This window comes from Pholis gunnellus (genome assembly GCF_910591455.1).
Source record: "Pholis gunnellus genome assembly, chromosome: 7".
Taxonomy (NCBI): Eukaryota; Metazoa; Chordata; class Actinopteri; order Perciformes; family Pholidae; genus Pholis; species Pholis gunnellus.
Window position 1 is genome coordinate 22,449,699 of NC_136533.1, and position 13,271 is coordinate 22,462,969.

Below are 13,271 nucleotides of genomic sequence, written 5' to 3' on the forward strand. Positions count from 1 at the left end.
TCCTCCTCCTCATCCACCACGTTCACCACCAACTCCTGCTCTTCTGAAAGTTAAATAAAGTCCATCAATCTCTGCCGTCATCAGATCAGATTATTTGAGTCCACAACATCCTTCATATTTGAGATCTCAGTGGATTTGTGGGATTTTTAACACAATTTTCTCATCGGACACTTTTCTCATTTTTATTATTTGTTTTGCAGTTTGCCAGCAGCTTTCTGTAATTATTAGTTTAAATGAGGAATGCTAAAGGTTTAACATAGATAAAGATCACAACGTCTGCAAACTTAGAAATATCAATTATTATCATTCAAAGTAAAACCTTCAGTTGTAGCAACAAACCAAGCCAGTCCTCATACTTCACCGACAGTGATCATTCATAATATAAAACGTCTCGTTTTGATTCAGTACAAAGTGAGAAATAATTATTGATACTAAAGCTGAACTAAACAGTTGTAGGTTTATCTTCATATCACACATTTTTCTACATTAATCTTCCAAGTCATGATATTTCTTTACAAACATGGGTCTGTCGTCCACATGTAAGTTATATTCTTGATAAAAAATGTTGATGTTCAAAGCAGTATAAATAAACATGTCTGTTAGACCAAACTATGTTTATTTTATTCAGACTTTTATCTATGGTTTTATTTCTTTTTTTTAATGAAATATTGCATATTTTCCTCTTTGAGAAGCATCTAAAAGCTCTTTAAATTAAACAATCTGAGAGAATTAAACACACCACCTTTAGCTATTAGAGACAGGTGATGTCACTAATCACCTGTGATTTTTATTGTTGATAAAAATCCAAATCCATTGATAAGATGCATTCACTTATAAATGTTTTAACTGCTGTTAAAATGAGAAGAGTATTTCAAAGCCTTGATAAATTTGTGCCCTTGAGGACCTTTTAGTGTTTATTCAGTGAAATAGTGTTTAAACTCGCCCAGGCCCCCGGCCCGGCTCGCCGCCTGGTCTGCATTGCATTCGACCCGGATGCTTGTCCCTGTGGCTGGTGGGTCCAAAGGGTGGCTGCTCCATGATGTTTCTTCGGGCTGAGCCTGACCGGGCGAAGACCCGGCCACCAGACACTCGCCGACGAGCTCCCCTCCTGGGTCTGGCTCCGTGAGGGTGCACCGGTTTCCCTGGTCCAGGCGAGGGAACAGTGGCTGAAGTCTGTGGGCTGCTATTATTATTATTATGCCATCATTTTTGAACCGCTCTTAGTCTGGGCTCTCCCCTGAGACCTGTTTGCTGTGGGAGAACCTAACAGGATCCCTGGACAACATAGCTCCCAGGATCACTGAGCCACTCAAACTCCTCCACCACGTTAAGGTGGCGATTCACGGAGGAGGGGTGGGTGTGTGTGTGTGTGTGTGTGTCTGTGTGTATGTGTGTATGTGTGTGTCTGAGTCTGTGTGGTGGTGGTGGGGCTGGAGTGTGTGTGTGGTGGGGATAGGGTAGAAGTGGGGAAAGGGTAGAAGCGGGGATAGGGTAGAAGCGGAGAGAGTGAAGAGAAAGGATGTTTTCTACTGCCTCTCCTCTTCGTTCTCCATGAACTCCAGTTCTTTCTTTTGTCTTTTGAGTTCCCCCTTTTGTCCCCTTATGAGGTATCGTAGAGCTCTGGGTGAACACAGACGGCTACAGTATTTATTTCCTGATTCAACAAAGCTGCTAGTCTCGTGGGGAGGGGAGGGGGGAGCTGCGCTCATGTGATTGGTTGAAAATGAGGCTGACATCTATCTGATTGGCTACAGACAGGTCTATGTTGAAAAAAACGCATTTGTGAATCCAGCGGCGTCAGGGGAGTCTCATAATACCCACAAATAAATGTGAAGCGATTTACAAAGAAATGCAGTGCGATCCACAAATAAATACATACAAATGCAGAAATATATTTGTGATTTTTTTTTACATTTATATAAATCGTAATTTATTTATGTGTGCATTGGAATGTATTTGTGAATTGTTCTGTGCGCATTTGTGAATCTTTCTGTTTGCATTTGTGAGTCTTTCTGTGTGCATTTGCAATTATTGAGACTGATCTGACCCCATATGATCGGGCCGCTGGACACTTGGCTCTCAAATTGCTCCAAAAATAGCTTGCTTCCTCCGTGTGTAGGTTTATTATGAAATGCAGAATTGAACTGCACAACAGCTGCTTGTATAGACAAAGCCTGTAATTCATTATCCATGTTGTCTTCTTCTAGTGGCGTGACGAATTAAGGGAAGGACACCTTGTAACTGCTAAGACCCGATCAAGTAGCATACGCTTTCAAACGAACACGGCGTCTGTAGCGTTTTCAAACCCCGGAGTAGTGTGGACGCTATAGGTGCAAACATAGCAAAATATATGCGTTTTAAGGTGGAAACGTAGTAGTGTGGATGTAGCCTCACGGTCTTCTTACTATTTACAATATTAAGTGTTACACTTTCTCTATTCATAACCAATTATATATTTTTATTAATCACAAAATCCTTGTAGTTTACGATACAGTATTGGTCCTATAGTCCTATATTAAATGTGAAATGTCCACTGAGGGCAACATGCTCCAGATAAAAGTGATAGGATTTGTATTGTTCAATTTCATATTGAATATGATGGTTTGGAATTTAAATTGATCCCCAATGTAGTAACATTTCAACTCTCTTTTCATGTTGCTCAGTATATTTTCTAATTCAGTTCTCTGAGACACATCTGCAGACAGGACGCAGTTTTAAAAACACCCGTGATGAGAAGTGCTTTAAATGCTCACTTCACCGACGCTAACGGTCATTTTGTTTATGTATATATTTGTGGATTTTCTTTGTCAAGTCTTTATTTTTTAAATGAAACACTGAATAAATCATCTCTTCCATCATTTTCTCTAGTCATTTGTCTTTGTTTGAAATTTCTTTTTTTACATTTCATAAAATAGTTACAGGCTACTTTGAATCTAACTGTGCTCTAATAATAGTAATTGTTTTCTAGATCCACTATATGTATGCAAAATGGGTTATTGTCATGCACCAGCTGGTATTTTGCTAGTGATTGAAATCAGCACAGTTTAAAGTATGGTCAGAAGTCTGGTCCCGGATGTGTTGACAGCATTGACGTTAACTTAAGGAAGGACATTAAGGAGCAAAATGCAGTTTTCATGTAATTTGCTAGTCATGTTATTGTGAAGGACAGAAGTATAGTCCTGGATGTGTTGACAGTATCTTACAGTATTTCATAACTGCAGTTAATATGACATACTGTAAGATACTGTTTTAAATCCACCATCAATTTACAGCAATTCATTAGTGTAGACAGGGCCCGGGTTGTCTGTTGGACTTCTTTGGGAATGAAGAGAAGGATTAGGAGAAATTAAGAATGGCAGAAGAAATATCTAAGTTGTAAAAGTAATAATAAAGTGGCATGGAATGCAGATAGAATAGATGAATACAACTAAATAAATGAAATATTTGTACAAAATAGAAAGACTTGTAAAAACACACACACACACACACTGTTGCTGTTAAAAACTTGATTTAGGGCAGCATAAAGCACAGGTAATGGTACTTTAAGATCACTTTCAAAAGCAGCACTTAAATATAACTCAGGATAATCAAATATTGCCAACTGAGAGCAGACAAAGGCTGAAGGAGCCTTTTATCAAACCTATAGACAATCTCTCACTCCTCCACAGTGAAATGTAACTCCTTCCTGTCATTCTACCAAGCAAACATTGATACCATCTACAACCAACTGTCTCAAGTGGTTTATTTCAAGTAAAATAAAATGACTCTTTGCTGTTTGGTTTTCATCACCATTCAGCCTTCCTTTCATTAACTGTGATTAAACTAGGTAATGTGTATCCAACGGAAAGGATTCATGTCTCAGTAGATTTCAACAATCACAAGCAAAGTCATATGCTGTTATGGTGTAAGCCACAATTAGTTTTTATAAGAATTCTGAGTTTTGACTTTCAGTTATATGCTAAAGTCATTTAAATAAAGTTCCAATACATTTGGTTGATTTTGGTATACTGTTAAGATTCTAAATCCCCTCGAGGCTAATGTGTGATATGAAATTGACTGAACTTGAAAACATTACGGAAGCGTTTTTTTGTGATGATTTTTGGGGCACGACGTCCAATATTCACTTTACCTTTATCTCTGTTTTGTTCTCCACCAACTCCAGAGAGGGAAAAAAAAAAATATCTGTGTCTTTACTAACTTACTTACACATAAACTCCTGTGACCTGATGGACCAATCACAAACAAGAGTGTCACAATCCAAACGCAATACAGAAAAGTCAGGTTCGAGTGTTTTATTGGCACATACAACTCACCGTTTAAAAAAATAAAAAAAGTTAATGGTAGAAGAATCAAAGTGTTATCATTCATTTACACACAAAAAACAACTGTTTTCAGGCAACAGTGATGAGTTGGCAACTTCATTTAGGACGACAGCAATTATATAAAACCACACAGATATATAAAAACACAGAAGGAAACACTTTTACCAATGTGCTGACATTCTGCCAAGCTGCTAATGAACTGATTTGGTTATTCATTGAACATCATTTACAATTAGGCGCTCGACACTGTTACAGACTAATTCAACCGCAGCAATTCCTTTGAGTCCAACTGATTATTTTGTGGCAGTGACTCTTAAGAGCTGATATTTAACAACAAGTTCAACATTTTATTTCACATAGATGCTGTGCTCTAGGAGCAAATAAATGAACTCACCACCAGAACTAAGGCTAAATCATTCTTTTACGATGACCACAGCAGTTTACTGTGTGACGGAAACTACACTTCTTCAAGCCCGCTGTGCGTTTGATGTTAAAAGAGACGCATGTTGGGTGGAGTATCTCTAAAAATGTATATTTGAGTGTACCAGTTCCAATGATAGCCTCATTATCAGTCTTTTATGAACAATTCAGTCACACCGAGAGGTGAGGCGTTCAGGGCAGGTAACGGCAGTGGGACAAAAAGAATAATGCCGTTTTCAATAAGACTTACATCAAGGAAAATGGAAAGACAACACGATGAGCATCCTGAAACAAGCAAAGGACAAAAAGAAAGACTGAGGTCAGCTGACATGGCTCGGTTAAGTTTCCAGTATGTGTAAAAAAACATCAAAATAAAATAAACTTCACAACAGCGACACACTTTATAAGTCTGGTGTAGATCACAGCAAAATACTCAAGTAAAGAAGAGAAGACCACACTGTAGCAAAGAGTTTACTGTGGGAATGTTCTGAAGGGACAAACACACAACGAACAGGTCCGATAAAGAGGAAGAATTTAAAAATAAAAAATTCAATTTAAATGTATAGATTAAGTGCTTCGCCAGATAAATATTTTTTAAGAAAAAGTTGTGCTACTTTTTGGAAATATTCAATAATCAAATATTCATAATTTTGACCAAGTTGGGGATGAATCATTTGGAATCAATCGTTTAAACATGGCTATCACGACCAAACAGGAAGTTGCATTTACTATTCATTTCACTTGAGCAGTTTAATAAGTTCAGGAGCTTTACTGTAACGCAGTCTTTATGACATTGAAACTATACCACCATGTTAGAAAAAACAAAACCACTAGTGTAGTCTCATTTCGGAGTACTACTGTAACATCGAAAGGCTCCGAGTAACTCAGTAATCACAAAACCTTCATAGGAAAGGATGCTTAAGTGCACTTACAGACAAAAGAAAACGTATGCATAAGGTTTTGTAACTCATAATCTTTTATAATCACACATACTAATAATGATCCTTTCAATCACCTCTACATGCTCCTCCCTATCTTCAGTGGTTTCCTTCATTTTGGTCACGAACAAATTTAGGACATTTTGTTTAGTTTATTTCTGCCTAAGAGCTCCTCTCATAGTTAGCCTCTGCTCCACTAGCTGCTACGGCTAACTGGGTCCATTTGATCTGAAATGCAGAATCGTGTTCTTATGACTTTCACTCCATATTCTGTGCTAAATGTGTACCGGCCCTTTACAACGGCAGCGACATTTGAAAAAAACAACAAAAAAAACAGCATAGTAATTCTTTTGACATTTTTGCTGAATGCTAACAACGCCGCCAAAGCGGTGGCTAGGTGGGCAAGATGGCGGGACTTTGGTCGGGTTGCACCGGCTGTTTGCGAGTCCATTGAGAAGTTTTTTCTATCACAAACTAAATCAGCTTGCACCCTTAAAACTACAGACATGGTTCAGCTTGTTTCAGACATTAATAATAAGGTGTATGGAAACAGGAAGTCGCTGTAGCATAGCTTCCAAAAATGTAGTTTTAATCCTTTGTGACATCCGGTCATATTTCTATCCGTACACATGAAGAGGTGTGCGGCCTTTTGTCTAACACGTTGAAGAGTTAACGCAAAACAGCTTCACAATCTTTTGACAGCTTCAGGGAAAAAAAATTAAAAATGACATCAACAGAGCAATAATGGCAAGATTAGATAAGCTTAAGAGTCGCCGAAATGAAAAAAAATGACCTTCAAGGGTGTGGTTCTGTTGCAGTGTGCTTGCATTATTACCCACATCGTAAGACAAGGTCTGTACAATTAGCACAATAATTAATTCACAGCAATTTCCAATCAGGAATGAGTGGAGGGGGGGGGTGTGGGCGGGTCTTTTTTCCCCTCTTCTTAAAGTATCCCTTTGTTCTCAGAAACTTCAGTACCCAGAACTCTGTTCAACAGATCCTCGCGGAAGGTCATTATCCAGTGACCGTTTGAATAGAGACTCGTAATCATGTCAACAATAATAAATAAATATGTAGAGACACAGGGATCGGAAGGACAAAAAGCGAAAGGAGTGGAAGTGGCACCATCCGGCCAGAAAAGAAAAAAAAAAAAAAGGTGAAGGAACGGATGATGTCACCCACGGGAGTTGAAAACGTGACCGGCGTGTCCTCGTCTGTCCTCATCAGGAGAAACGCTGCCACAGAAACTCTCAACTGTTTTGGTCTTTTAAGTCATTTTTTTTTATTGTTTATAACGCAATTATTTGGGACTCGAAGCCACTTTGGCCTCTCAACACCTGGCAGCATCTTCGAAGGGTGGAAGCTATCGCAAAGGTTCGCTGTCCGTCCCCGTCTTCAGCCGTTGTACTGCTGCTGATAGCGGCGGTTCAGCTCGCGCAGCTCCTTCTCTCGCACCCGCCGGGCCTTGTTGGACTTGGTGGAGCGGCTGGAGCGGGTGGACTGCGCCGACTTGGTGCTGTGGCAGCGCGACGACGCTCGCTTCAGGAGGTTCTGAGAGATGCAGCGCTGCAGGTTCTTCATGGAGGAGGAGGCGGCCATGCTGACCACCCACGGGTGCTTGAGGGCCTGGCCCGCCGTGAGCCGCTCGCTGGGGTCCACCGTCAGGATGCGCTCCACGAAGTCTTTGGCCAGGTTGGACACGCTGGGCCACGGCTGGAGACGGGAGACAGATGTGAGACAAGACTGTGATTAACAAAACGTTTAATGCCAGCACGCTAAATATCTAGCACGGGATCTCATGAATATGTCCCGAGTGTTTTAAAAGGTTCCCTCCAGACATGTAGGTCATATAAAGAAATTTAAAAAAACTATCATTTCTGTTGGCTTTGGCCATTTATTTCATACTCCTGTGAAGAAAATCTACAAATATTGGTCATTTTTTTGTTTAAATTCTCAGTGTATGCATTTTTCAACATCATACTGTACGTACACGTGTTAAAACTCGGATTAAAGTTAACTACAGAGAAACTTCCACCTTTATTAGATGAAGGAGAAAACAGCCTCCGAGCGTCAAACTGTTAACATTCATCATTCTGCAGCGAAGCACCGACATTGTCACAATAAACAAAAACACTTTCTTCGAGTGGAGCGGGACGTTGCTATATTGTTTAAGAATGTGCAGTGTACTTAGTTTGGCATCAGTGCAGTTTTGTCTACCGGACACAAGAGGGCAGCAGAGAGACACAGCTGAATTCAGAGATTCAGCTGTGAACTAAAGAAAAGGCGTTTGAGTTATTCGACTCAACGTCTTTTCGCATCGTCAGGATCAATAATAGCTGATTTGAATTCTAAAGTACCTCTACTTTATTGACTGGATACGATTTTGCCCGGAGCACAATTTCATGTTTCCAAGATGTAGTCCTACATAACATATATTTTAGAGCAAATGTCGACAACTACTGTCTACTGGACTCTATTTAGTATGAGTGACGAGTAGTGAGTCACGCGCTACCCCCTGCTTAGACTAAACCCCCCCCCCCCCCCCACACACACACACACACACACACACACACAGTTTGTACATGATGTCCTGGCTTGGCAACCAGCTGTGTTTTCAGTCTCCCAATAGACAACTCTCGCTCCGCTCCTCTCCTCTCCTCTCCTCTCCTCTCCTCTCCTCTCCTCTCCTCACCTCTCCCCCCCCCCCCCCCCCCCCCTTCACACAGCAGGTAAATCACCAGTGTTGGCTAAAGATACATGACACATACTGTATATAAGCCTCAGACTTACACTTCTCCACCGCCTGCAGCAAATGTCCGGGCTGTGATTAGTTCTTGGACCGCGGCTCTAAATGTGAACGTTATTTATCGGAGCTGTAAAGACACATGTCCCCGAGGGAAGTGCATTCATGTCTGCCCGACCACAGCTCCACCTCTCATTTACCCTCAGAACAGGGTTTTATAACTACGGGTCTCAGGCCTCTTCCATACGCTGGGACATAATGCAAGTTGTTATGTTGCAACCTCACAGGAAGACGTTCCTCCTTTAGGAGATGAAAAAGGTTCTCAGTTATCAACGTCTGAGTGGCGTTTAAAGCCAAGTGTCACAGCATACGTATATTTCGGCATCATGTGATGGCGACAGAGCGTACACTTTTGACGACCAGAGAAAGAGGCACGACACGCAGCAAAGGTTCCGGGCCGGGAATCAAACCAGGGACATTTCAGTTCTATGGTATGCTTGTTAACCACTGCACCACCGGAAGCCCCAAACATATCACTTTAACCAAAGATCTCCACTAATACCAGAAAGGACTACACTGCTGGGTGGAAGGAAAACAATCATTACTTTATTTTGTTCAACTATTTATTATTTTCATTATCTTTCTTTGGGGGGTGAATCAGTTAAATGATTCATTGTTTCAGATCTACAAATGTTGACTGTATGTATAATATATGTAATATATATATATAATAGTATGTATATATAAAGTGCTGTAAGATGGTTGATTGAAGCTGCTGTCTTACAATCATTTTAGAGCAGTGAAAGGCACCCTGTGGAGCTCCGTCGTAGCACTATGGAACAATGTTAAATAGCCAAAAACCAACAAAAGTTAAGTAAGAAATGTGCAAGCTCGCAAACAAGCATGCAAACAATGCAGGAATCTAAAATATGAATATGAAATTGCAATGCATGACACGTTTGTCAGGACTCAAGGATGCAGTTTGGTGAAAATGTAAACATAACCTTGATTACAAGAAAACTCCATAGGGTACATTTAAAGCTGCTCTAATCACTTTTTAATCATAACAATGGGTCAATTGACTACGTAATGTAATGTGGAAAACAATGTTGGGGCCCGTAGTGACAAACACACAGAGGATTATCACCCAAATCTGCAGTTCTCACCGCTCGCGCAGCGCCTTTCCTCAGCCGCGGCAGGCCGCTGCTGAGAGGTCGGATGAACCCAACTGTACACTTCCTGCTCGGCACCGAACGACACACAGGCTAAGTTAGCGACTAGCAGGTGAACGTAGCGGAGGTAAAAGAAGAGCGACGATTGGACCTACATTCACCAGGTGTGTGTGTGTGTCAGGGGCGTTGCGTGTCACAGTATCTTGGCTTATTGCTTGAACTCGGATTGTGTGTGTCCTTGTGAGCTACATCATGTTGCCTTCCTCTTCCTCTCGCATGTCAAACAGGAATGCCAAGAATTATCTTTTTGAGGAAACATCAATTTTAGGCCCTATAGTCTGTTGACAGAAAATAGATATTGTTCCGTCACTGCTCTCATTTTCCTTTCTTTTTGTTTAAAACCTGAAGTCTTTAATGTTACTGAGACCACACTATCTACTCAATAACCACTACATCACCGTAGGAATGCGTAAGGGTTGATTCCAGTGAAAGGTCCTCTCCCTGACTTGCTGTACACACCTAGACCTCATCCAGCAGCTCTGCTATACTATCTGCAAACCTCAGCTAAAATATAGCCCCCAGCCCCCCCCTTCAAGTGATTTAAATTATTAAATGTGTCATATCTAACCTTGTCTTGCCGGTCGGACACTTGCGAAGTTCGACTCTGGACGCATTCCAAGAGAACCCGAGAAGATTCAACCGCTCCTCATTAAATATTACAAAACTACTCAGCTATTATTCGCGCTGGAGTGGCTGTTTGTGGGGCGAACATTAACCAAGGGGCCCCTTTTTGTAAAGCTCACTGGCAACATAAACATCCCACGCCGCGAAAGAAAGGAACGGACCACTCAGCATTCTTACAACTAGATACACAGATCGGGCATAAATTATTGAACACACACACACACACACACACACACACACACACACACACACACACACACACACACACACACACACACACACACACACACACACACACACACACACACACACACACACACACACACACACACACACACACACACACACACACACACACACACACACACACACACACACACACACACACTTAAGAGGGAGGGCATATTGACTTAGAGAGGACAAATACATGAGAGCAAGTCGGCCAAGGTACGAAGGTAAAGGGAACATGAGACGGGTATGGACGTGAGCTGTGAGACGATTCGAGAGGAGAGTTAGAAAATATGTGCGCGCGAGATGAACCATGTCACCTCGGCAGGAGAAGCTAGACTTCCCGGAAATCTGTTGACAAGGCCTCATGCGGTGTGAGGAATGTATTCCAAATATGGGTGAAGTCTGCGTGCTTGTGAGACAGAGAGAGAGAGAAGTGTGCAACAGTTAGAACTCCTCACCTCTCCAGAGAAGCTGTACTTCCCCTTGAGGATCTGCCGGTAGAGCCTCATGCGGTTGTCGTCCTCGAAGGGCATGGTTCCGCTCAGCAGGATGTAGGAGATCACCCCCAGCGCCCACATGTCCACAGCGTTGGTGTAGGGCTTCCTCACCAGGATCTCGGGGGCGATGTACTCCGGCGTGCCGCAGGTGGTCTTCATCAGACACTCGTCTCCCTTCTTCCTGCTACTGGCCAGACCGAAGTCGGTGATGATGATCTTGGAGTCGGACCCGGGGTGGTAGTAGAGCAGGTTCTCCGGCTTCAGGTCCCGGTGGGTGATCCCCAGAGTGTGGAGGTACTTGACGCCGTCCAGCACCATCTGCAGCACGCGCGTGGCGTCCCGCTCGGTGAAGGAGCCGCGGGCGATGATGCGGTCGAAGAGCTCCCCTCCGGTGGCCAGCTCCATCACCATGTAGACGCGCTCCGCCGTCTCGAAGACCTCCATCAGCTGGATGATATTGGTGTGGCGGACGCGCCGCAGGACACACAGCTCGGACTCGCACACCTCCCTCCCCTCCCGGTAGCGGGTCTCGATCATCTTGATGGCGTACGGCTGCCGCGTGCTCTTGTGCTCCACGCGGACGACCCGGCTGAAACTCCCGCGGCCGATCAGGGCCTTGATGTCGTACTTGGCCGTGACCCGGGGGTCGAACTTGGCTCGATATTTCGCCACCTTCTTCCGCTGAGGGTCCGACAGGTCGGACGGGTCCTTGGGGGGCTGGGCGGAAGCGGTGGGAGAGGCCGCTTGGGCCTGGGCATGAAACGGGGAGGTGGAGTCAGCCTTGTCACCTCCCCCTCCACCGGCCCCACCCATCTTGCTCCGAGTGCCATCCCCTCGTATGAAGTGCTTATAGATATCTGTCTGAGGAGGATCGACCTGAAGAATACCGGAGCACAGAGCAGAGAAAATATGAACTGAACTAATTGTAAAGACATTGATGTACAGACTCTTAGTCTATAATTAGTTTAGTCTGAACGATATTAGATTTCTGAGGCTGGGACTGATCGACATTTGGGTGATCGTCATCTTTTACATAAAGGAAGGATCTTGATACGGATCACGAACATGAAATTAGTGAACTATTAAACAGTCTAGCTCTAAAAGTTAGTCTATAGTTAAAGGGACAGTGCACCCCACAACCAAAAACACATTTTTCCTTTTACCTGTAGTGATATTCATCAGCCTCGATTGTTTTGATGCGAGAAAGAAATGTATTTGAAAATCTCAACAGCGATGTCTCTTTCCAGTACAAAGAGGTCTGTGGATGTTTCTTGAGTAACCGGGTGATGATTTTTGTTGAGATTTTGGGCTTTGTGCACCTCTAACCTAGTGTCATATATTTATATTATATCGGAGAGAAGGCAGAACGAGGCAACTCACACCAAAACAATCTAGAATGATAAATAGCACTACAATTAAGAGGAAACTTGAAACTTGATTTTGGGGTGAACTGTCCCTTTAAAGATGAATCCCTAATAAAAGCTTGCGTGTGTTGTAAGGCTGAAAATAACAATTATTTATGTTATTAATTAATGTTTTGATACATTTTTTTCCCCGTAATTTCCCAAATCCCAAAATGACATACTCCAAGGAACGGGCAGGAACCCAAATATCTTCAAGTTAATATATTTTTGATTCAGTCATTTGTTTGAGTCATTTTATAAACAAAGAAGCCAATCATGTTATAGTTTCTGCTTCTCAAACATATTGCCGCTTTTCTTAAACTGAATATTTTTGGGGTTTTGGACAAAACAAGACAGACGGTAGAAAAACATATTCGGTAGATAATCACAGCCCTATAAAGTTTGTGCTATCAATACTAATACTGATGGTAGTGTACATAGCAGTATTGGTGGTATCAGTGTTATTACCAGTACTAGCAACAACGTTGTCCCACTGACCTTTTTGACCAGGTCCAACTGAACATCCCCTGGAGGCTCAGGGAGGACCTTGCTGTTCCTGCACCCCATCACATCACCTTGGGCCACTGCCCAGCCAGCCACACAGGCCACCAGGAGACCTGCCTCATCACCGCAACAGCCGATCCAACACACTCAGGGCATCCAACATCCAGGCCGTACCCACACTCGGACAGAGGGTTCATGAATAAAGCCGATTACACCCACTCAAGTCCCCAAATGAGCCAGCATCATCCACTTAAGTCCAGTTTAAAAAGTCCAAGAGTTCATGAATTTATTATTGGCGGGCGAGGTGCGCGCATCGGCTCCATCAGCAAGTACCGTATCACTGGTTGTGCTTTT

General features: G+C 42.7%; 1 protein-coding gene across 3 annotated transcripts; it reads right to left on the reverse strand.

The window, feature by feature from the left end:
• Window positions 1-4,287: 4,287 nt before the first annotated feature.
• pskh1 (protein serine kinase H1) lies at window positions 4,288-12,980 on the reverse strand (the record flags this gene model as incomplete). 3 transcript variants are annotated; one of them, XM_079162736.1, is made up of 3 exons in its annotated part: window positions 4,288-7,396; window positions 10,972-11,886; window positions 12,912-12,980. In XM_079162736.1, the coding sequence occupies 3 exons, from the start codon at window positions 12,978-12,980 to the stop codon at window positions 7,079-7,081; spliced, it is 1,302 nt and encodes a 433-aa protein (XP_079018862.1). In that variant the 3' UTR covers window positions 4,288-7,078. The 3 variants fall into 3 exon arrangements, with proteins under 3 accessions (XP_079018862.1, XP_079018863.1, XP_079018861.1); XM_079162737.1 differs by having other exon boundaries at window positions 12,903-12,980; XM_079162735.1 differs by having other exon boundaries at window positions 12,888-12,980.
• Between the last annotated feature and the right edge of the window lie 291 nt (window positions 12,981-13,271).